The sequence below is a fragment of the Eptatretus burgeri genome, chromosome 3 (assembly GCF_056783735.1).
Source record: "Eptatretus burgeri isolate ZD-2024b chromosome 3, Ebu_testis_v1, whole genome shotgun sequence".
Taxonomy (NCBI): Eukaryota; Metazoa; Chordata; class Myxini; order Myxiniformes; family Myxinidae; genus Eptatretus; species Eptatretus burgeri.
In genome coordinates, this window is record NC_140963.1 from 87,283,121 (window position 1) to 87,305,650 (window position 22,530).

Here is a 22,530-nt window from a genome sequence, read left to right on the forward strand (position 1 = left end):
ATCCACCTTCCCTAAAACTGCTTAACCGATCAATGCGAAACTTCAATCGATGGGAACGTTTGATTAAAATAAGTTGATCCAAAACACCAATGACGTTATAATACAGACAGTGGGCAAGATCTCAAAAAATATGAATTATAGATATTTTGGAGTTGTATCAAAACAAATATGGCTAATTTTGACATAGCAGGAAGTGACATCTTCGCACCGGAAGTGGAAAATATCTCAAACCCGGGCCACAGACAGTAGGGAGTTTGCATATATGGCAAGTGACACATTTTCTGGGTTTGGCCCGTTTTGTTTGTGAAAACCCACACACCCATTTTAGTATCGTCAAACCCGCATTGGATGGAAAGTTCTATCAATTTTAAAAACGCAATGTTTCGCTTCCATTCATTCCACTCGCAAGGACCGACACACACACTGATGGACCTGGGATGCATTCAGTTTCCAAGTTTCTTGTAGAGTGCTCGCCAAGTGGCTTAAGCACTCAAGCAAGCATTCCTCCTCAGGATGGATTTGGATGATCCTGAGTATCGGAGAGGTGAGATCATTGAGAGCCCCCTCTGCGATACAAAATGCCATTTTCAAACTCAGCGAATGGGCCGATGAGAACCATCTTCACCTGAATACGGCTAAATGCAAACAGCTGCAAATTTGCTTCAAACGTACACCGCCGGAACCACCTGCCCTCAACCTTGGAACGAATACCCTCGATGTTGTAGAGGAAACCAAAATACTAGGGGTGTGGCTCTAAGATGACCTAAAATGGGGCAAGCAAGAAAATGAAATGATGAGCAAGAACAAGAAGAGAGTGCCTTTGCTGAGTGGACTGAAAAAGTTCAATATCCCACCACACAATCCAAGTCATACATCCAGCAATCACTCGAATAAGCTGCACCGGTATGGCATCCTGGACGAACAAAAGGGCAAACTAAAGACCAAGAGAAAATCCAAAACAAGAGTAATGAGGATTGTTTTCGGTAACCAGTACGACTCCTATTCGGATGCCCTCATCGTGACTGGGATTGAGCCACTTGAGAAAAGAAGAATAAACCTATGTTCCAAGTTTGCATCCTCTTGTGTGCGATCTCATAGGTATATTAACTGGTTCCTGAAAAACCATGCTACTCATGCAATGCAGCTTCGTGGTCCTCGCAAGTACAAAACGAACCAGTGCCGAACAGCAAGGTATCAAACTAGCACGATCCCATTTCTTGGAAAGTGTCTCAACGACGAAGGGGATGTCAAACTGAAATAGGTTTAATGTTAAGTGGCCCAATGGAATTATTTGTTCAGATACTTTTCGCCCACATGACTTTTGTACACTATTTATCCATGAATTTTAACTTGCTTTCTTCTTGTATATTGTAATAATTTGATGTTATTCCGAGGATTCAATAAGAACTAATGATCATGAGTTAACCCACATGGGAGTGTGAATTTATATTGAAATTGTATTCACCTTCCTTTGCTTTGAAGAAGCCTGGTGTTGGCTTAGTGGTTAGGGTGGCGGCTTGGGATCCCAGGGTCCTGAGTTCAAGCCCCGTTGGCTGCTGAATTAACACCAGGGGGTTGACTCAGCCTGTCATCCTTCCGAGGTCGGCGAAATGAGTGCCAGTGTACTGGTCCCGGTGTATGCCCCGGTTAGAATAGGTGTACCATATCCCTGTGTGTTGCAAGAGGCGACCAGGGTTGGCGTCAGGAAGGGCATCCGGCCATAAAAGAAAAAAAAAATTGCCTCAAGAAAAAGCCAAACCCCTGCACAGCAGGGAAAAATGGCTGTAAAAACGGTCATTTTTATTTTTATATCTTCCTTTGCTTTGATTTATAGTAAGAGACCATTTTATGTGGACAACCTTTTTGTATAGTCCTATTTGTAGATCCGTTTTTGGAGGTTGTTTGTTTTTTTTGATGAAATGTTTAATATTGATATGAAATGTTGAATGCATAATACATTTGTAAATTGTCATACAATTCAGCAGAAGCTGCAAATTGATAATAAAACTCAACTGAACTGAACCATTCGAAAATGTTGATAAGGAACGGCTGGCTTGGCAAGCGATAGCAAGCTTATTGATAATAATGGAACACACCCGGGGTCTGTTCAGTTACCAAGCAGATAGCGTTTCGTTGGGGTGCTTGCTTGAGTGCTTAAGCCACTTGACAAGCATTCTACAAGATGATTGGTTATGGAACACACACACACACACACACCTGTGGAGCTACCTGTAGCAGATATGCAATGTATCCCTCGAGTGAATTACCTGCGTGACGTCATGAGCTTTCTCTCACCGAAGGCCACGTCACCATCCTCCAGGATTCCACACGCAGTGTCACTTCTGATCACATCTACTTAAATAAATAAATAAATAAATAAATAAATAAATAAATAAATAAATAAATAACCGGATTTTGATTACTACCAATCCGTCTTTTTTGTCACCTGCAACTTGACATGTATGGAGTTGCATGACTGTGAACATCATGTAAATACTACCTGACCTAAAGTATGCATTCTAAATCCAGTTCTTATTTTTACCCTGCTCCATCTGTCAATCCACTTTTCGGCAAGCAGCCAGGTGAGCTACAAGACCATTGGTCCTGTATAATTTTTATTTTTGTTTTAAGAATGTGGATAATCAATATTTTGCAAGTCTCTGTTCTCTTCAATACCCACCAGTTTCTTGATATCCAAAAACAAGTCCACTTAGTGAATATTCTCCACATTTGATATATTGCTATGTTCACTTCATTAGCTGTTGCAAATATCATTCCCCAAGGTTGTTATTCATGGTGGGGAACGGAAATCAAATAATGGCGGATAAGGAAAGGCGAGGCAAAACCAGGAAACAAAGTAGTTTGTATAGTGAAAAAAGAGGGATGTCGTCATTGATGGGGTGTCGCGTTAAAAGAGCCAACCACGTCTCACAGCCAGCATGTAGCAGGTAGTCACGTTCCATTACCAGTTACTGTGGAACTGCCTGGAAATATTCCTAAGTGTCAAACAGGTGACTAAGGGTCGTGAGCAGATTTCTCCTTCCACTCAAATGCAAGGGACTTCAGTTCTGACTCGTAATTACAAGAGATTTCATGAGCAGCAGCGATGCGCTCTTGAAATGATTATCTCTTTGTGACCAAAAAAAAAACAAACAACACCAAAGACATTTACACCTTGAAGGAATGTTTACTTTCTATTCCTCACTAGGTATGGCATTCACTATTTGGGCTTGATGCTGATTTTGGTATTCCCAACTTTGTTTAGGATTTTATAAACGGTAGGACGACGATTTTGCAGCCAGAATTCAAAATGTAAAAATAACATATTTTTGTGAGCCAGTGTATCTATCACCTTTCACTTCTTCATGGCAGGAGGCCCTGGCGTATCCTTAGCATTTTTTTTTTATTTTCTAAAAGTTTGCTTAATGGCCTGTCTTATACTGCATTCGATGTAATAACTCTCTCCTCAATCTTCCCATCGACAAAGTCAAATGGTTTCCTTGACAAACCTCGTATAGTCGTATGTCTACATAATTTCAAAGTCACTGCCAACCTCCACTCCTCATACTTTCTTGACTCCATTCTTGAAATGAGCACCCTGTACCAGTGCAATATTGTGACAGGATGGGCATACAGACTTAGCTTTGAGCTGTTTAACCTGGGTTTGAATCTCGTCCCGATGATAAACTGTCGGGTTGGTGCATCACGGGCAGACCTGGTGTTGGCTTCGCAGTTAGGGTGGCTGAATTGGGATCCCAGGGTCCTGAGTTCGAGCCCCGTTTGCCACTGAATGAATACCAGGTGGGGTTGACTCAGCCAGTCATCCTTCCGAGGTCGGCAAAATGAGTGCCAGTGTACTGGTAATGGGGACACTGCATCAGCGGCATAGCTGTGTCCCTAACCAATGATGCAACCAGCAGCCAGAAGGCTGCACTCAAAAGAAAAAGAATCACAGGCAGGACGTTGCATCACAAAGTGTGCCATCCCTCGGATGGATGTTTAGCCAGGTTCCATCTACTAGCATTACATGGTGGAGGTTAAAGATTCCATGGTGTCTTTGGCAAAGAGTAGGTGAGTCATTGACGGCACCCTTAACAAATTACAAATTCCTGCGACATTCAGCCAAAGGTCAGGTTTAGCCAGCCGGTTAGTGAAAGACGGGTCACAAAAAATGTTTCCCGGCTGACTCCACAAGAAGTTGGGAATGACCCTTGGCCATTAAAGTGGTAGTTGTCAAAGATCAGTCGAATGTTGCTTAAATTTGTTGTATGCCCGTTAGTGCCCTGCAATTTCAGAAAGTACACTTTTCACATGCTACTCTGATAAGCCACCATATCTCTTTACAAAATGTAACAATAAAGAAAGAAAGAAAAAGGCTGGGCGGTGGGTTGGTGGAAACACTGTTGTATCCTTTCATAACTGGAGAAATCCATCGTTGGACAATTCCCAGGTGTACACAATACTTTGAGTTGAAGATTTCCAAATGAATTGGATAGAAACCACAAAATTAACAAGAACTTCACACACACACACACACACACAAGGTACTTCAACGCTGGAGGACATTATGTCCATCAAGGCTGAGCAATGGTTGCCAACCTATGGCTGTTTGTCTGGGCTCCATCATTTTAAAATGTTGAGCATCAAGCAAGGAAGCAGCATGTACCATTTTAAAACTCTTTGGTGTGACCCAGCTAACGTCGGTTTCAAAGAGTCATTCAAATATACGAAATGAAGTAACTGCTGGACATAGCAGCAACATACAGAATATAAAAACATGCACGCAGCTTTCAATGAGTTGCAACTGCTTTAATGCATTCACATTGGATAAGAAGAACATCACATTTTATATTCTCGTACAGCTGCTCCTGCAGGACAGCCAAGCCTTATCATGGCTCATACTGTATTACCCTGTAAATAGGCCAAAGAATTTCACTTCCTGAATTGTCCCTTCAACCCAATCATTCAGGGAGTGACATAACAAAAATAATACAATCTCAAGTGCAAATGCATCAACAAGTCACGGGTCGATTTGCATCACCCTGTAAATAAACCAAATAACTTAATGTGCTCAACAAATACTGAAACCCAAGCATAGCATTCCAGGAATGACATCACAAAAGCATACCATGTCACGCGCAAATTGATGGATCAATAAAACTAGAAATTAGAATTTGACGTGAATGTGTCAATGGATATGCCTTCGGCCACATTACATGTCAACCAATGTTACATTTGATCTCAGTTGAAGGTCACATGAAAGAAAACATTAAAGATCACATGAGAGTGCTTTTGCAAGAGAGAAAAGACAGAAAAGAGAGACAAGTATAAGAGAAAAAACATCAGAGGTAAAAAAAAACTCAAGTTATGATCAACTTGAAAATTATTTTCAAAAGGCACATGACCTTTGACTTGCTGAACCTAAAATTTAATCGGTTCATCTGCATATCGCAGTTTAGACTTGTGCCATGTTTGGTTGAAATTTTTTCTGTGGTTTACAAGTTATTATGGTAACAAAGATTTTCAATTAAAGGTCACACGACCAGAGACCTTTGACCTTTTTAACCAAAAATATAATCAGTTCATCTTTTCCATCATAGTACATATTTGTATCAAGTTTTGTCAAAATGCATTCAGCAGTTCACAAGTTATTGTGGTAACGAAAATCTGCTACGCACGTACGCATGGACGCACAGCCAAACGGACAACTCGAAAACAAAATGCCTTCGGCTGCAGAGTCATAAAAAGTTATAAATCTGTGGCAGCTTTTACTTTCACAAAGAGAACAACAATAGTAATCCATTCAGATACGAGGAGGTGGACAATAAGTTGAATGAGAAGAATGGCAATCATTAAGGAAAGCATAACAAACAAGGAGCTATCTGTATATTAGTAATGTAAAGGGAGTGGGAGAAATTAAAAAATAAATTGCAAAAAGGAAAAGGGAGAGGATGGGGATAAAAGTGAGGGTAAAGGAGTGTGGAAATATGCGGAAGAAAAGAGAAAGGAGCTAGTTAGTGTATGGGGTAAGAAAGGAAGAACTAGAAGGGCACTCGGTGGAGCGCATGCCTCCGCCACGCAATGTCTGATCCACGAGAACATATCGGGCCCAAAACATTTCTGAAGTATCATGCTATACAGTACTATATCATTTTTAGCCCGAGCTCACAATGGTGAAGAATCACTTTAAAAATTCTAGTAGTCGGATATACATCGGGATCTTCACCAAAATCTAATAAGTTCATCCTTGTCACACACCCAACCTGTCCACCAAATTCCATCCAGATCTGTCTACAACTTTTTGAGATATCTTGTACACAAACGGACAAACAAACAAACTAGCCAGTAGGCGACATGGGTGGTCGCTATATAATTGCATGCTAGTCATACAGTTTTTGTCGGATCGGGCTGAAAATTTTTGACAAAGAGGTTGATTAGAGTGCGCATAAAAGCGTGGAAGCCGATTTTTGATTTTCGAAAAAAAAAAATATAAATATTTTCCGGATTTTTTTCAAAAATTTAAAAGTTCCGTTGCTTGGCAATCGTGGTGTTCATAGCAACGGTGCTCAAAAGCATACAACTAGATCCTGGTATGAACCTACCTGTCAAGTTTCATCAAAATCGGTTGACTCCTCTGGCCTCCAGAGCTGTCCATTACATACAAACAAACAGACAGACGGAAAACCTGAGAAAAACAGTGGTCTCGCGACCACCCAACAGAAAGGGGTGAAAACATAACCACCTTCACCATCGGTGGTGGACGTAAAAATGTATGGAACATTAATATGTTTGGGAAAAATGTAAGTCTGACACATTCCTGCTTTTTCAGAGATGCACAATCCATATGCAATGGAGTCTCAGTGAAAAGAACAGTCTTTCAGTCAACTTCTGCTGAAATCATAACAAAAATGGTTTTCTCTTAAAAATTTTTGAGACTTCTTTGGTGAAGAATAGTAATCAACTCATTATCAAATAACTTTACAATAATTACATAATGAAACCTGCATTTTATAACTTTAAAAGATTTACTTACCAAAAAATATAGATATATTCAAAACTGGTCAAAAAATATCCAAGAAAAAATATCTGCCACTCAATTGGCTAAGAATTTAACTTGCCATAAAATTAATTTGCTCTGAAAAATGGAAAGCCATCTCCAATAACTATCTGCCATCTTTACCATCTCGGTTAACCTTGCTCCCATATTCCCGAGTTTCTCACTGCTCAATCGATTGTATATATGGACAAGCGAGTGAGGGTGGTGACCACCCACAAGGCACGCCAAGATGTGACTATTCACCAAAGCCAGAAATCACGCCACAAGTCACGGGTCCGCTTGAGGACTCCAAGACTGAATCGTTCAAGAAGAAGCCAATAATTAAGTAATTACACAAAATATGACTCATGCCACAATGCCAGGAGTGACAAAATAAATGAACAATTACACAGCTTGCTATTTTACTCCAACATTGAACCACTCGTGTTATTTTAAACCAGACCTAATCTTTAACCACAGCACGTAAAAGCGATACAGCATAACAGACTGCCTTAAATATTTCATTTCAATGTAGGGCATATTCAAACAGTCTCAGAGACCAGGTGCTTCATCCAGGGCCAAGAAGAAACCAATCAGTGAAAGTCTTGTCGATGTCGTGCATAACAAAAGCAGATCAATTCTCACAATGGAGGTGTTTGGAAGGCAGATGAAGCAACATCAAAACGAAGGCTTTGTATGAATGCATCAGCACGGCAGCATCGAGAGATGAGGCTTCTTTGCGACTTTCATTCAAAAACTGTGAAAAACATAACATTGGTTTGCTCCGTTAGCAAGCGGTTTGCTGTTGCTTGCCGAGCCAGCTGTTTCATATCAACCGCTTTGCAAGCCACTTGCCAAGCCCTTCAGAAGGCGGTTAATGGAGGTTCTTGAGTGGTAAGCAACCTGCTCGCGAACAGAACAATTTCACGTGTTTGCAAAAATGCCCGCCATGGTCAAATTCAGAAGGATTGGTGGCAATATCTTCATTTTTGGTGTCGCAGAGGACGATATTGAAATGTGCTTTTCATATTTTGATTGTTACTTCTACTTTTCATTCCAATTCTTTAAAATCTACAAACATGCAAAACCCCTCCACCCTGTCCTTCAAAATACCCAGTGCCAAGTCTATCGATAAGCTTGGTGGCGGGGGGCTCCTCCTTCTTATTCCCCATTTCTTTATCTTTCTTTCACTCTTCCTCATATCCTGTAGCCGCTGCTAACACAATAAATTCATTTGGGGAAGTTGTCACAAGAGGATGTAGTAAAACTGAAAACGACGGACCGGACAGCATTTGCTCAAGTACCACGATATCATCGTTTACATGGAGATCGCCATGTTATGTTGCTAAGCGGTGACGGGGACTCTGTTCCGTTGGAGCACTTGCTTGAGCGCTTTGAATCAAGCAAGTCGCTTGGCAAGTGGTAAACAAGCTGTTTGCTAACAGAACACGTCTCAGATCACGCTCCACACGTCACAATTGCTACTTTGGGTTTTCTTTTTTGGCATAAAATTCCTTCGCCATGTGGTGTGTGCTGTCTATTAATTTGGTAAATTATATAAAATAAGTATTTTGATCACATTTTATGATATTTATTGGATGTAACATACTTGTTTCACCCTAAAGGAAAAAGAAAATGTGTGTCGTAAGGAAAAGGACCAAGCTCGTGGGATTTTGCATTTAAGAAGGCTCCTCGAGAGAAGAGAAGATCCTTCTTGTCTCATGCCCCCCTTGCTGTGCATTGTGTGTTAGCTCTCGTACGAGCCTCGACAAGGTATACAAAAAAATAAATAAATAAAAAATAATTGGTGAGAGTTCTGCTCCGACTGCATTATACGGTGGGACAGTACGTAACAAGGATCTGTCTGTGATGAGGGTGGAAAAAGAAAGGGCAGAGCAAAATTGTACATGGGTGGTGAAACAATTTTCTAAAGATTAAACAATTAATGCAATATTAGTTGGAAAAGCGTTTACATTTGTTGACAGCTACAGATGCATCTCATCTTAAATCTATGGTGATGTACTTGCTTGCTAATGAGAGCTCAAAACCTTACAATCTGAGACCTCACTTGGAGAAGACACATCCTGGACGAATGGACAATTCCCAGTTGTACACATCTTTCCCAAGAAAAAAAAACATCGGTTGTCCCCCACCTTTTGGGTGGTATGACAAATAGATCTGTGTAATATGAAAGATAAATGTTCAACGGATTTATTTTTTTTGTATACCTTGTCGAGGTTCGTATGAGAGCTAACACACAACGCACAGCAAGGGGGGGGGGGCATGAGACAGGAGGGGTGGGAGAAGGAAGGACAAAACAGTGGGGAACAGAGACATTAGGAGATCTGTGGAAGGGAGAGGGATGGGGCAGGGAACATGGGGAATACAAGATGGACATTACAGGGACTTTCAGGAAATAAAGCATGGAATTTGAAGGAGGTGGACTTGGGGTGGATTAATGGGGGTAAAAACAGATCGAGGTTTTGGATGGGGGACGATAAGAGGTGGTGGTGAACAGCTGTTTTGAAGTCCTGGAGGAAAGAATGGGATTGAACTGGGTGTGGCAGTTTATTCCAAAGGTGGGAAAAAAGAGGAATGAAAGAATGAAGGTGAGCAGTGATTCGTGATTTTGGTAGTTTTACCAGATGGGGGTTGTTGGCGGACCTTGAGCGCCTTGCGGAAATATGGTGGGGCCAAATCGCAGAGAGAGCAGCGTTGGGGGTGGGGGGGGGCGAGACAGGAGAGGAGACGGTAGAAGACAGAAAGACCACCGACCTGCCTGCGGTGAGAGAGTGAGAGGCCCAAAGACTCACCCTCATCGTGGGAGATACCAATGATCCTAAATGCCTTGGTTTCTACAGCGTGAAGCCGAGAAAGGTAAGGCAGGAGGTTTTTGAAATATCATAAAAAAAAAAAATGCATGGACAGATGATCAGTTGGTCGGAGCTTATTTTAATGTCCCCCCCACATCCCCTCACGCACCCATCTCCGTCCTTGTCGGAGAGGTGGGGGACAAAACGTACTATAAACAAATAGCATTCCACAGTACTTATCCAACAGCTGGGACACCGATTTTTGCCACTTTCAAAGGGCACTTGTTCCATTATGTTTGGGGTATAAAATACTCAGCTCGACAGGTCAATGCCACTCTATTGTCAAAGGATGTGGTGAGTCACCAAACTTCAGGACTCACCATATACTGCACATGAAAGTTGAACCAGTTCTTAGTCAAGATAAGATGAGCCAGTTCTTACCCATCCAATTTGATGAGACAACTGATAAAGTCACTCGTTTGTTACAATTAATGTATTAGATCTCTTATGGAAGAATTTTTGAAGACCCCCTTTGAACTCCCATGAACTGGAGGCAGATTTTTGCAATGCTGGCTAATTTCATTTGGAAAGGTCTTAATTGGGATCAATGCATTGAGATTTGCAGTTATTGTGTTCATGCTAGCTTTACTAAGAGAAAACTTGATCAAAATTAAGTACCATGCTCCAGACAGAGCAACGGTTCTGCCGAAGCAGTTTCTCCAGCTATGGTTATAATCCTACAGTGCCTATAGAAAGTCTATATCCCCTTTCAAATTTTCACCTTTTGTTGCCTTATAGCCTGGAATTAAATTGCATGATATAACTTTTCACACCTTGATTTACACATCGTAACCCACAACTTCCAAGTGAAAAACAAATTCCACAAATCTCAGAAAATTAAATAAAAACACTAAACTATAATATCTTGGTTGGATAAGTGTACCCCCCCCCCCCCGAGTTAATACTTGGTGGAAGAACCTTTGACAGCAATTACAGCTGTGAGTCTGTTGGGATAGGTTCCTACCAACTTTGCACACCTTGATTGGGCAATATTTCCCATTATTTTGCACAAAACTGTTCTAGGTCAGTGAAGTTGCGTGGGGAGAGTTCATGGACAGCAATGTTCAAGTTATGCCATAGATTTACGATTGGATTTAGGTCGGGGCTCTGACTGGGCCACTCAAGGACCTTTATCTTTTTGTTCCTTAATCTCTCCAGTGTAGCTTTGGCTGTGTGCTTCGGGTTGTTGTCATGCTGAAAAGTGAACCTCCGTCGCAATTTCAGCTTTCTTGCAGAGGACAGCAGGTTTTCCTCCATGATTTTTCTGTATTTTGCTCCATTCATTTTCCTTTCTATCCTGCCAAGTACTCCAGTCATTGCTGATAGGAAACATCCCAATAACATGATGTTGCCACTACCATGCTTCACAGTTGGGATGGTGTTCTTTGGGTGATGTGTTGAGTTTGCGCCAAACGTAACATTTTGCATTTAGGCCAAAAAGTTCCATCTTGGATTCATCAGACAACAAAACGTTTTGTCACATGGCTTCAGAATCTCCAGAGTGGTTTTTTTGCATACCCCAAATGGGATTCAAGGTGGGCTTTTTTGAGTAATGGCTTCCTCCTCTCCTCCCTATAGTACAAGCCAAACTTGTGGAGTGCTTCGAATGTCGTTGTCACATGCACACAGTGACCAGTCTTTGCCATAAGGGCCTGTAACTCTTTCAAAGTTGACACTGGCCTCTTGGTGGCCTTTCTGATGAGTCTCCTCCTTACTTGGTCATCCAGTTTGTGGGGATGGTCAGATAGAGGCAGGGTTTGGTGGTACCACACACCTTCCACTTCTTAATGATTGTCTTGACTGTGCTCCAAGGGATATTCAAGGGCATTGAAATATTTTTATGCCCATCCCCTGATCTTTGCCTTTCCACAACTTTATCCCAGAGGTTTGAAAGCTCCTTGGTCCTCATGGTTGAGTCTTTGCTGTGAAATGCACTACTCAGCAGAGGAAACCTACAGGAACAGCTGATTTTATTCTGAAATAATCAGAATCACAATTTAACACAGGTGGAGGCCAATTACCTTGTTTGATTTTGAAGGTGATTGGTGACACCTGAGATAATTTACAATTGCGATTATAAAGGGTGTGGACACATCCAACCAAGATATTCTTGTTTTGAATATTTAATTAATTTTCTGGAATTTGTAGAATTTGTTTTTCACTTGGAAGTTGTGGGTTACGATGTGTAAATCAAGGTGGAAAAAGTCTGATTTAATGCAATTTCATTCCATGCTATAAGGCAACAAAAGGTGAAAATTTTGAAAGGGGGTGTACACTTTCTATAGCCACTGTATATGGGTCGCCACTATGATGCAGGATAGAAATGTTGGCTTCTTGGAAAATGTCCCTGCCAATGTAGTCCGTGATGATGTGTCCATCGTCTGTGCATGTCCTTGTCTTCAATTTTTATATAAATATACGATCTGTTAATTCAAGTTTACTTTCTTTTCAGTGCAGACCAAAACGATCTGTTCATCAGCACCAAATTTTAAGGTGGTTATCATGTAGTAGGGTTATTTTATGTTTTTGCGCTGCATGAAAAGGTAAAAATCCTATTAGTTGATATAAAGTCTGATCTAGTTAACCATGACGACTATTGGTTTGCTTTATTTGCTTTACTGGTATAAATATTTGACATAAATATGATCAGACTTGGAGGTAGATGGGTACATGATGACTCGGTGGCAAAATAGTTAGAGCATCTGCTCTGAGTCTGCGAGGTTGGTGGTTCAAACCTTAAAAATGGTACGTGCTGCTTCCTTGCATGACGTTAAGAATTTAACCCTTCTCAGGCTCGGAGTGGGGGTTCAAAATGCACCTCCCCCCCCCCCCGTCAGAGTCTCACAATTTCTCCGTTACCCCCCACAAATTGCTAAATACTGCTTCATGACTTTTCTTTAAAGTCTTGCACATCTATTGATACCAAATTTAATATGCATAAAAAACTTGAAAATATGCATAAAATTAGTGTACTTGCTTAATTAATAATTAGGTAATTTAAAAAAACTATACATTTTATCACTAATTCAATGATATAGGCACACTGGTAAGAAGATTTTCTATCTATGAACCAAATTTTGTGTCAATGGGATGTTCCATCTCTGAGATTCTAAGGGGTGGGGGGCAGGGGAGGGCAAAATGCCCCCCCCCAGCATAAAACAAACTTTGAAAAAGCCCAGCCTGAATATGGTTAAAATGATAAGAGCACGGACAATCCCCGTAGGTTGTCATCCATGGGGAGGAGGAAATTCCTCTGAAGGAAATGTCCGCCAGAGTGTGGTGAGAAAAGCGGCAACAATGTTGTGATGCTGCTGGTACCCAGAGTACTCCAGGAAGTGACGGTACTTCCCCCAAACTCAGTAGCTGTGTTTGGCTCATCTAACAGTCCTGTGTTGTGTGTCTCATGTATTTGTCTATGTCCATATGTGTCAGATGTGTATGTGGGACACCAAACAACTATGCAAGTGGAGAACTCAAATGTCCTCATACAGCAACGGCTTTTATTTAGAAACTATGGTTGGACCTCTTGACTTGAATGGAAAGATGTTTCCCTGCATTTCAGATGTCATCCAAGATTGTGACAGTATTGCCAAGTGCCATTCAGATGCAGCAGCTTCAATAATTCATAATTCCAATGGAAAGATAGAATATTAACAAGGAGGTTATTAAGGAGCAGCAATAGCAGTAATATAATAGAATATGATCAGATCTCAACATCAATGATCGGAACATGCTGTAAGGCTCGATGACTCCCAAAGCAAGTTCTGTATGGACAACCCTCAATCGTAACATGAAAGCATGTTGAACAACAGCTTGAATACAAGGGCATAACTGGAAAACGCTGCTTTTGATAGATCTGGTTGAGAAAGCAGCATCCAAATCGGGGTGGAGAAATTTGAAAAGAATGGTCTTTAACACCTGTGAATGAAGTGTGAGCTGTGGAAAGACCACAGTTGTAATAGTGCAATCCTCATACATTATGGATAGTACACGAGTTCAACCAACGATTCAGGGGATCCTGGACGAACAGCGCAACAACAAATTGAAGCAACATTTTGGCACTTGTTCTCTCTCAAATTTCTGCCTTTCAATTGCACAAGAATTCCCAGTGTTTTCAACAAGAGCATCACTTTCACATACCCACCGGGAGATGGGTTTTCCAGATACAAAATATTCAAGAGAAAAATCTCAAAGAAAATGTCTCAAAAATACGACTCTGCCTTTCAAACATTGAGCCTAACGTTGATTTCCTTTGGCTTTGAGGTCCCAAACAGGCCCAAATATTCCACAGACTGACGCCTGACATCGGCAACACGACTGCAATCAAGTTCGGTTTCAATGGTATTCACTGACTTGCATTTTTATTTGAATAACTTGCCTGGCATCTCTTGAACAAACACATTAGCAATTCTAAGTAGCAGTACATCTTAGAACGAACCTTAATGCAGCAATCCAACTATTGTGAGGGGAAGGGAGGGGATGAACTCCAAGTAAAAAAGGAATTGTGAAAGGGGAGGTGGAAAGGGGGGATGGGACAAGGACATTTTTTTTCTTAAAACTAGAAACGCCAGCTCCTTTAGGGAGCATTGGCAGGTCCCCACACCTCCCACCCCACCCCCCCCCCCAACCTGCTCGTAGGAGGGGAGGGGGTTACCCTGGATACTATCAACACGTATGCAAAATTTGGTGATCGGCACCCCCCCCCCCTCTCTCGACTGAGGAGGGGATTTTTAAAGTTATTTTGCTCATGACCTGACCATGGTTCCTACTGACATGTATGCAAAATTTGGTGGACTTTATCCAATTGCTGGTGCCAAGTAAGCCAAATGATGGTCAAGGATGAGTAAAATAAATAAATAAAAGACTTCCTCCTGCTTCGAGGAAGAGCCACTAAGTTGGACATGGGTTGTCTTAGTTGGAGGGTATTTGAGTCCTTTACTTGCATCGATGAGTTTGATAAAGTCAAATATTTCGACCTATTAAGTAAAGGCAGCCAATTGTAGCCGTGGTTAACGAGATCAGTTTTTACATCGACGCGAGCCCATCCTGTTAACAAATGAGCAGAGGAAAATAAAATAAAATGAAGTTGTTTCTTTTTCGTTCGTTCCAGAACTTCCTGCTGTTATTTCCACAAATGCAGGACGTACAGCGTACCATCAACTCAAGCACAGCAAGCATGGCTTTGCAAAGCTTGTACATGGCTGAAGCCTGCAGCACCTGGGCAAGGAATATGAACACCAAGCTAAAAACCTTGCCAAAAGGTGACCACGTGTGACTTCTTTGAGGTCACACTGAGGTGAACAGAGCTGCTATCCACCAGGAGTGACTCCTTGAGGAATATCTGCCTACGAGAGATTCCGATGAGAATCGTTCTGCAGAGTAACCATGAAAAATATGCTTTTTCCTCATAACGTCACCAAATGACGTCATAATGTCTCAAGCTTGACATATCTAGAAAGCACTCATTGAGGTGTTCAATTTGAGGTACTACACGATATGGTTCCTAAAACTTGAAAATTTGACCTTGGGGTCAAATATGTTTGACCTGAGGCGCTAACCATGAAGGTCAAGGCCAATTGCCACCAAAAATTAATCAGCTGAGCGCCAGACCATGAACTATATTCCCATGAAGTTTGAAGACGATCCGATCAAAATTACTCAAAAAATAAGGGTTTCGTCGACTCCCCTGATTTGCGAGTGACCTTGACCTTTGACCTTGACCTTCAAAATTTTATGCGCTGAAAGGGACCTCTATAGGCCTCTGATATGCGAAGTTACAAAAATTTCCGATGATAACTGTGCTCTGCAGAATTTTTTATACGTGATTACAGACAAACAAACAAACAAACAAAAAAAAAACAAAAAAAAAAACATACAAGCTGACTAACATATCTTGCAAAAATTTCGTTTTTGCAAGATAACAATGTTCAGGAGACTTGTGAAAAGTGAAAACTTCGGAAATAGCTACAGGACTTCATCGGTGGCATTTACAGCTGCGGGTGCGGGGAACCTGTCGACATTTTTCACCAAACCACAGTTGGTAAACAATCGAAGAAGCGAAGAATGGAGTGTGTCCATGTGTGTGTTTTTCATCGAATCAGTCATAAACTATATACATGGAAAGGCAACAGTTGGAGAAGCCTTGCAGAATGCTCACTGAGTTTATAACATCCTGAAGCTGTCACCTTCTCTTGCCATGAGAGTCAAACAGTTGGCCATGACTTGCAACATGGTTAGTCGAGGATGCCAGGGAAAAGCTCAAAAGCATTGAAGTGAGAGCCCCCCGCCCCCCCCCCGCCTCACTTGGGGCAGCACTGTGAGCCTGTCATTACAAACGTGCACATGACGTTTGGCAGCAAGAGCCACAAAATTGCCACAGGGTCGGAGTGACACAGTGAGGCATTTGTTTTGCATTGTGTAAACTGCACTCGTTATGGACCACACCAAAAAGGGACACAAGAGGTTGAAGGTGGTTTTATGTGCTTACTTACTCGGAGACCGCGTCAGGATTTACCAGCAGATGGCCGATCGCTGGAGAGAACATATCTGAGGTATGATGGTAAAGGTAAACTGTGAACGTTGTGGCCTTTAGATGAAGGCGAGTGGTTGGAATAACTGCAATCACAAACCAGCAGCACAAATTTCCACAAATAAAGCCTTGTGGCCTTGACCCCGACCTCCAGTCGAAGATTGCATGTGACACGCATACATGTGATGCAACAAGGAGCCTATTTTGCTCCGACAAAGGGTTAATGCCCAAATTTCGATTTCTTCTTGCTTCGCGTGTTAGTTAGGCCTCGGTCACATTTGCTACGGCGGCCATGGGGTCTCCAAAATCTACGGCCACTAGCAATTATACGGCGGCCGCAGTATTTCCACGGTCACACAATGTAGCAGTCACATATGTTTTTATTTTTCGGGGAGCCGCACGGCGTATTTATAAATTGTGGAGACCGAAAACGTGGGGGTGCCGTACGGTCTTTGATTTGATGTCGCACGGTGACCTTAGGGCGTTCCTGCGGTGGCCATAGAATTTTCAAGGCAGACGCAAGGTGCCCGCAGGGGGGCCCTAAGGCGAACGTGCGGCCAGACGGACGGTAACGAATGGGTTAATTACCTTCGCAAACTTCGTTTGACGAAGGTATTGTATTGACCCCTGTGTATTTATTTATTGGTAAATATGTGTGTGGACAACATTGCGCAAAAACTGCTGGACCGATTTGCATGAAATTTTCAGAGATGATGTGCAGTTACTCAAGGACGCCAGGCGAAGCTTTTGGGAGCGATCGGATCAAAGGTCAAGGTCAAGGTCACAAAAAGGTCAAAATCGTTTTTTTGCGATTAAAGTGTCAATTTTGTTCCGATTTACATCAAATTAAGTCCAAAATGTTCAGTATTCAAATCCCGATCCACTGATATAGCGTATGGTATAGTGTTTGCAACCCTAGTTAGTCTGTGGAAGTCAAAGGTCAAGGGGGTCAACAAAATGGAGTTTTTGATTGGGAAGTGTTGTGGACAACATTACACAAAAACCACTTCGCAGATTGTCATGAAATTTTGTGGATGTGTTTGGCATCACGAGAAGACAAATCGATTAGATTTTCGGAGCGATCGGATCAAAGGTTAAGGTCAAGGTCACAAAAAGGTCAAAATCGTTTTTTGCGATTAAATTGTCAATTTTGTTTTGATTTACAGCAAATTAACTCCAAAATGTTCAAAATTAAATTCCCCATCCTCTAATATGACACATGGTATAGTACTTTTGTCACCCAAGGCAGCGGTTGGGGGTCAAAGGTCAAGGGGGTCACACAAATTCACATTTATATCGGAAAGCGTTGTGGACAACTTAACGCAAAAAAAACAAAACGCAGAGAGGCTTTAATTGTTTTGGATTTGTTTGGCATCATGAAAGGACAAATCCATTAGATTGTGGGAGCGATCGGATCAAAGGTCAAGGTCACAAAAAGGTCAACATCGTTTTTTCATGATGAAAACGGTTAATATGTTTCCGATTTACATCAAATTAACTCCAAATTGTTCAGTGTTCAATTCCCCATCTTCTGAAATGACACAAGGTATAGTACTATTGTCAACCTACATAGCGGTTGTGGATCAAAGGTCATGGGGGTCACGAAATGCATATTTGTATTGAGATGCGTTGTGGACAACTTAATACAAAGGTAACTAGTGGCTGCGGCGAAGGTATGCGCTCTATGAGTGCCCGTTCTAGTTTTTTTTTTTTACCAGTTTTTTGTTTCGGCTTGTCAAATTGCTGCGGCGAACGTAGAAATGGAAAAAAAGTTATAACTCCGCGTTATAATTCTACGGCGACCTTACGGCCTGTAAAATATAGCCATATGACGTAGGGCCACCCTGAGGCCACTTCAGAAATTCTGCGGCCGCCGCACGTTTCTGTCAATTCAGAGGGCGTACGTCCGCCGTATCCTCGCCGTAGAGCAAATGTGACTTAGGCCTTAGCATGCCTCGATCAACATTCTGTTGGATACTTCCATTATGCAAGTTCAGGGCTTGCTTCGCCTGAAATAGCAAACACGTCTTTCATACAAGAGGTCTTAATTGTCATGATGATGTAGTTAGTGGCTTCAACAGCCACCAATTTTTCTTTTTCAAATGGTTGCATAAATTTATAATGGAGGAAATTATGTGGAGGTGGTTTGTGTCATCTTCTGGAGGTGCCATCATCTGGACTTGCTATATAGAGAGGGTATGGCGAAAGGTTTCCAGATCGATTCTGGCCAGGCTTAGTTTGAGTAAGCTATGAGGAGTGGTTGAGGAGACAGGAATTTACACATTAGAAAGGAGGTGATCACGAGGGGATATGATGGAGATATTTAAGATAATGAAGGGGATCGACAGAATAAGTACAGATGAGTATTTCAGCATAAAGACAGTGATAGAACCAGGGCCGTAGCCTGAGTGTAAGGAAGAGGCTCCTTGTAAAGGTAGGTAGTGGCAGCAGAAACAGAAGATAGGTTTAAATTGGAATTAGATAAGAATTTGAAAAATACTCCACCATACCTCCTCCCTGGGCCTGAAACTGATTTGTTTCGTCTGATGTTGGTGTAGTGCAGGTATGATGGGCCGAATGGCCACCTCCTGCGTCAAAGTTCCTTGTTATCTTGTGCATCAGGAATCATCAATCAAGGCAACAGAAGTGTTTTTCTTTTTTGTATCCATAGTCGAGGCTCATGGAAGAGCTAGCACACTGAACGGATCGGGATGTAAGAGCCAAAAGCAGGACGCAAAACACACATGCATGGAGAAGGAAACTCCAAGGAGGAAAAAATGGTTGTGTTGCTCATGTCGGGTTTTTGGCTGACAGGATACTCGTCTAGAGGCGTACGCCATCACCTTTGAGCTGTCTATCCTGGGTTTGGATCTGGACCCAGCTATAAAGTGTGATCCTGGTGTTTCACATGCAGGGTGATGCATCAATGTGTCCACCATCCGTTAGATGGGCGTCAAGCTGGGTTCCTCATCTGCAAGCATTAGTTGTATGGTGTCCATCGCGAAGAGTAGGTGAGTATGTGACTGAACAAATGAGAAATTCCTGCTCTAACCTATGGGGGGAGGGAGGGGAGGGGGAGGGAGACTGCATCAGCGAGACTGCATCAGCTTAAGCAATGATGCAAGTAAGAAGTCACATGCTGCGCACACAGTGCTACCGGTATATGCCTGTTACTACAACATCGCATACATTGATATTGTAATCATATTTGCACTGGGCTCGTACCATGCTAATGGAACGTGGAGACGACCGAAATAATTAGGGATGTGTGCGAGTCCGAACCGTTTTAAAAACACATAAATATATAAATAAAGAACTGTTTTCCATCCAAGCCTCATATTTACCTTTATTCATTGAAACTGGTAATATTAGGAAGGTGTCACGCAAGATCAATGAGATGGCTGTATATCTTTTATGGGTGATATTTTTCATTTGTGCTTGGCATGTTCGGATCAAGTCACAAGACTACAACTATTAAAAACAAAAGGCTCAACCAACACGATGGAAAAGGCAATTGTGAATAAGTGGGGAAAATGCTTTAACACCCAACTTCACATGTCCACCATCACTGACAATAACTGAAAAAGAAACCCAAATTATTTTTTTGCTCACGACTCACCATGTGCCCCATATTTTACCAATACCAAACGTTATCTACAAAATGTACAATGTATGCAGTCGTGGAAGCCTCGTGTCAACATGCTGAAATGAAGCTGCCTGTGTGCACAAGACAGTATGCTTGGCATTGTGGCAGGAGGCCAGTGGTGGAGGATAGAGGTGAGAGGGGGATGGGTGGGCTAACGCTACGGGATGGCTTTGCCTTCACCACCTCACCGTCCTTCCTGTCCAGCATTACGATGAAAAAAAAAATGCACCGAAGCAGCTGCGAGCGTCTGTCACGGCCAGTCACCCTGGCCAATCAGAGCAAGAGATGCAGCGTCTCCCATCTAATGTGAGGGTGAAATAACAACCACTCCAGCAGGTTGATGCCTTCAACGTACTGAAAACACCGACGAGACGCTTGATGATGGAAATGCCTGGAGGAAAACATCTTGTTTGTTTGTTAAGTGGAGCAAATGTGGCATCAGGAAACATGCCCTGAAAGCATCTACATGTTTTGAGAAATGCAAGATCTTTGTCATATACGCAACTAGCAACTGTAATTGCATCAAAACCACTTAACTTTCTTTCTCCATACACAAAGGAAAGGTCTTGCTTCAAGGACGTTAAAAGAAACCTGAAATTTGGCTCATCGCACTTGTGTCAATTAATATGCTTCGATCTTCACATCGAGATAACCATTCCTTTTGCAATCTCTTTCCACAACCTTTGACTGGAAACCACTATGCCCGTGGTTCTTTAAGAGTTGCTTCGGCATAGGAAATCGCATCACGGTTTTCCATACACACCATGAATGGTACAGCGTGCACACCGGCACCTCACGTCTTGTTAAAATTCAACTGTGTCATATATGTCAACAACATCAAGTTGCTCTTTTTCTGTATCAAATCCGAGTCGATAGCAAGAATTAGAAAAGGAACATTAGACATGTGCCTTGACGAAACACGATTCTAAGGCCACGGTGCAAGGACATTTTGCCACGATGGGATAAAAACTCTGTACAGTATACGACGCCCGGGGCCCTGGGACCTTTTCGCGGACCGCAGGAGCAGGTGGGATCACGTCTGTGGTGCCCACGCTACAATACACTAATTGGGGAAGCAGAACTTGCACTAAACAAATGAAATTGTTTAAAAATCTGATGCAGCACATCTTGTTAGAAACTGTACAGCTATGATTCACTCTCTTCTCTCTTATCACAGAGTGACCTCCACAAGCCGTGTCTGGAGCGTTTAGCTTGCTGCGTACACCTACGACCCAGTGCAGAAATTGGGACGAGGAAACCAAGTGTGAAGCACATATCGCTTGAGCTCAAACTCTCACAAGTTGTTTCTACCGTCACAAGGTATTCCCTGCACTCCATGCATGCTTTGCTTTGCCCAGGATGCTCCAGGTGAAATTAACAGGAACACAGGGTGCTGTGAACTTTACGATATTTTACTGTTGCTGCTACGTCATCCCACATTCGAAAAGACCTAGGAGGTACATTGCAATTTTGTACTCTTATATAAATGCTCAAACATCTAATGCACCAGTTACTTAGTAAGGATTTATGTTCGTTTCCCATGTCAATTACATTATTAAAGTGCATTAGTCCAGATTTATCCTTTGGAGCTCAAACTCTAATTGGTGCAGCTGGCTTTCTGGGGAGGCTCAGAAATGGATGTGAGTAGGGGGTGGTGGGGTGGGGGGTGGGGGCAGCTTTTAGTAATAAACTCACTTAAAGGAGATTATAATCCACTGATATATGTCATAAAAAGTGAAAGGAATTAGCATCAAGTAGCACTTTTGCATTCAAACTATGTACCAAGCGTTCAACAGGGTTTTGAAACCAAATTCAAGCTGCAGCGGTTCGATGATCAATATACCTACAGAAGTACAAACTAAACCACCCCTGGGAAGTGGTTCCAATATGCTCCAAAATGTCACGTGGCAATAAACAGACTTGTGCAAACCCACTGCCAGGTCTAAACTGGTTTAAATCACAGCTCTACACATTTGATCATTTACCAACGCCAGTTAAATTTATTGAATGAAACTTGCTGAAAGACAAGCATACACTTGAAAAGCTACTAAACAGCCCAAGCATCGATCAGAACAGCTTCAACAGTGAATTTTTTTTAACTCAACAGTTCGCTTTTGTGACCTATTTTGACAAAATAAGGAATTCTGCTGAAAGACAGAATTCTGGCACATCTGACAAAAAGAGTAAACAGTAATGTTGCCTAATTCAGTTTCAACAAGTTGTCTGTGCCCCAAAAAATAGTCTTGCTGGTAAAGGTGAATGTCGATCTGCATTGCCAGACGGATTGAAAAATTAATGAAATTGACCGAACATTGATCGAGATATGCTAACCACCATGGGAAGTTGACATTTCAGCATTACCCTTCATCAGAGCGACATCATGCTCCGAACACCTCAACATTCTATTGATTCCATACATTGTTGTTCAATCCATCCATACACACCT

General features: G+C 42.0%; 1 protein-coding gene across 4 annotated transcripts in view; it reads right to left on the reverse strand.

Moving 5' to 3' along the window:
* The window catches only part of ACVR2A (activin A receptor type 2A), a 285,612-nt gene that overhangs the window by 132,612 nt on the left and 130,470 nt on the right, over nucleotides 1-22,530 (reverse strand). Inside the window, exon 1 of one of the 4 annotated variants that reach the window (XM_085874383.1) lies at nucleotides 22,529-22,530. This exon is cut by the window's right edge and continues 243 nt beyond it. The exons of the other annotated variants lie outside the window; for them this stretch is intronic. Coding sequence (XP_085730509.1) covers nucleotides 22,529-22,530 — 2 coding nt within the window. The remainder of the gene's footprint in view (nucleotides 1-22,528) is intronic. 4 annotated transcript variants of the gene reach the window in all.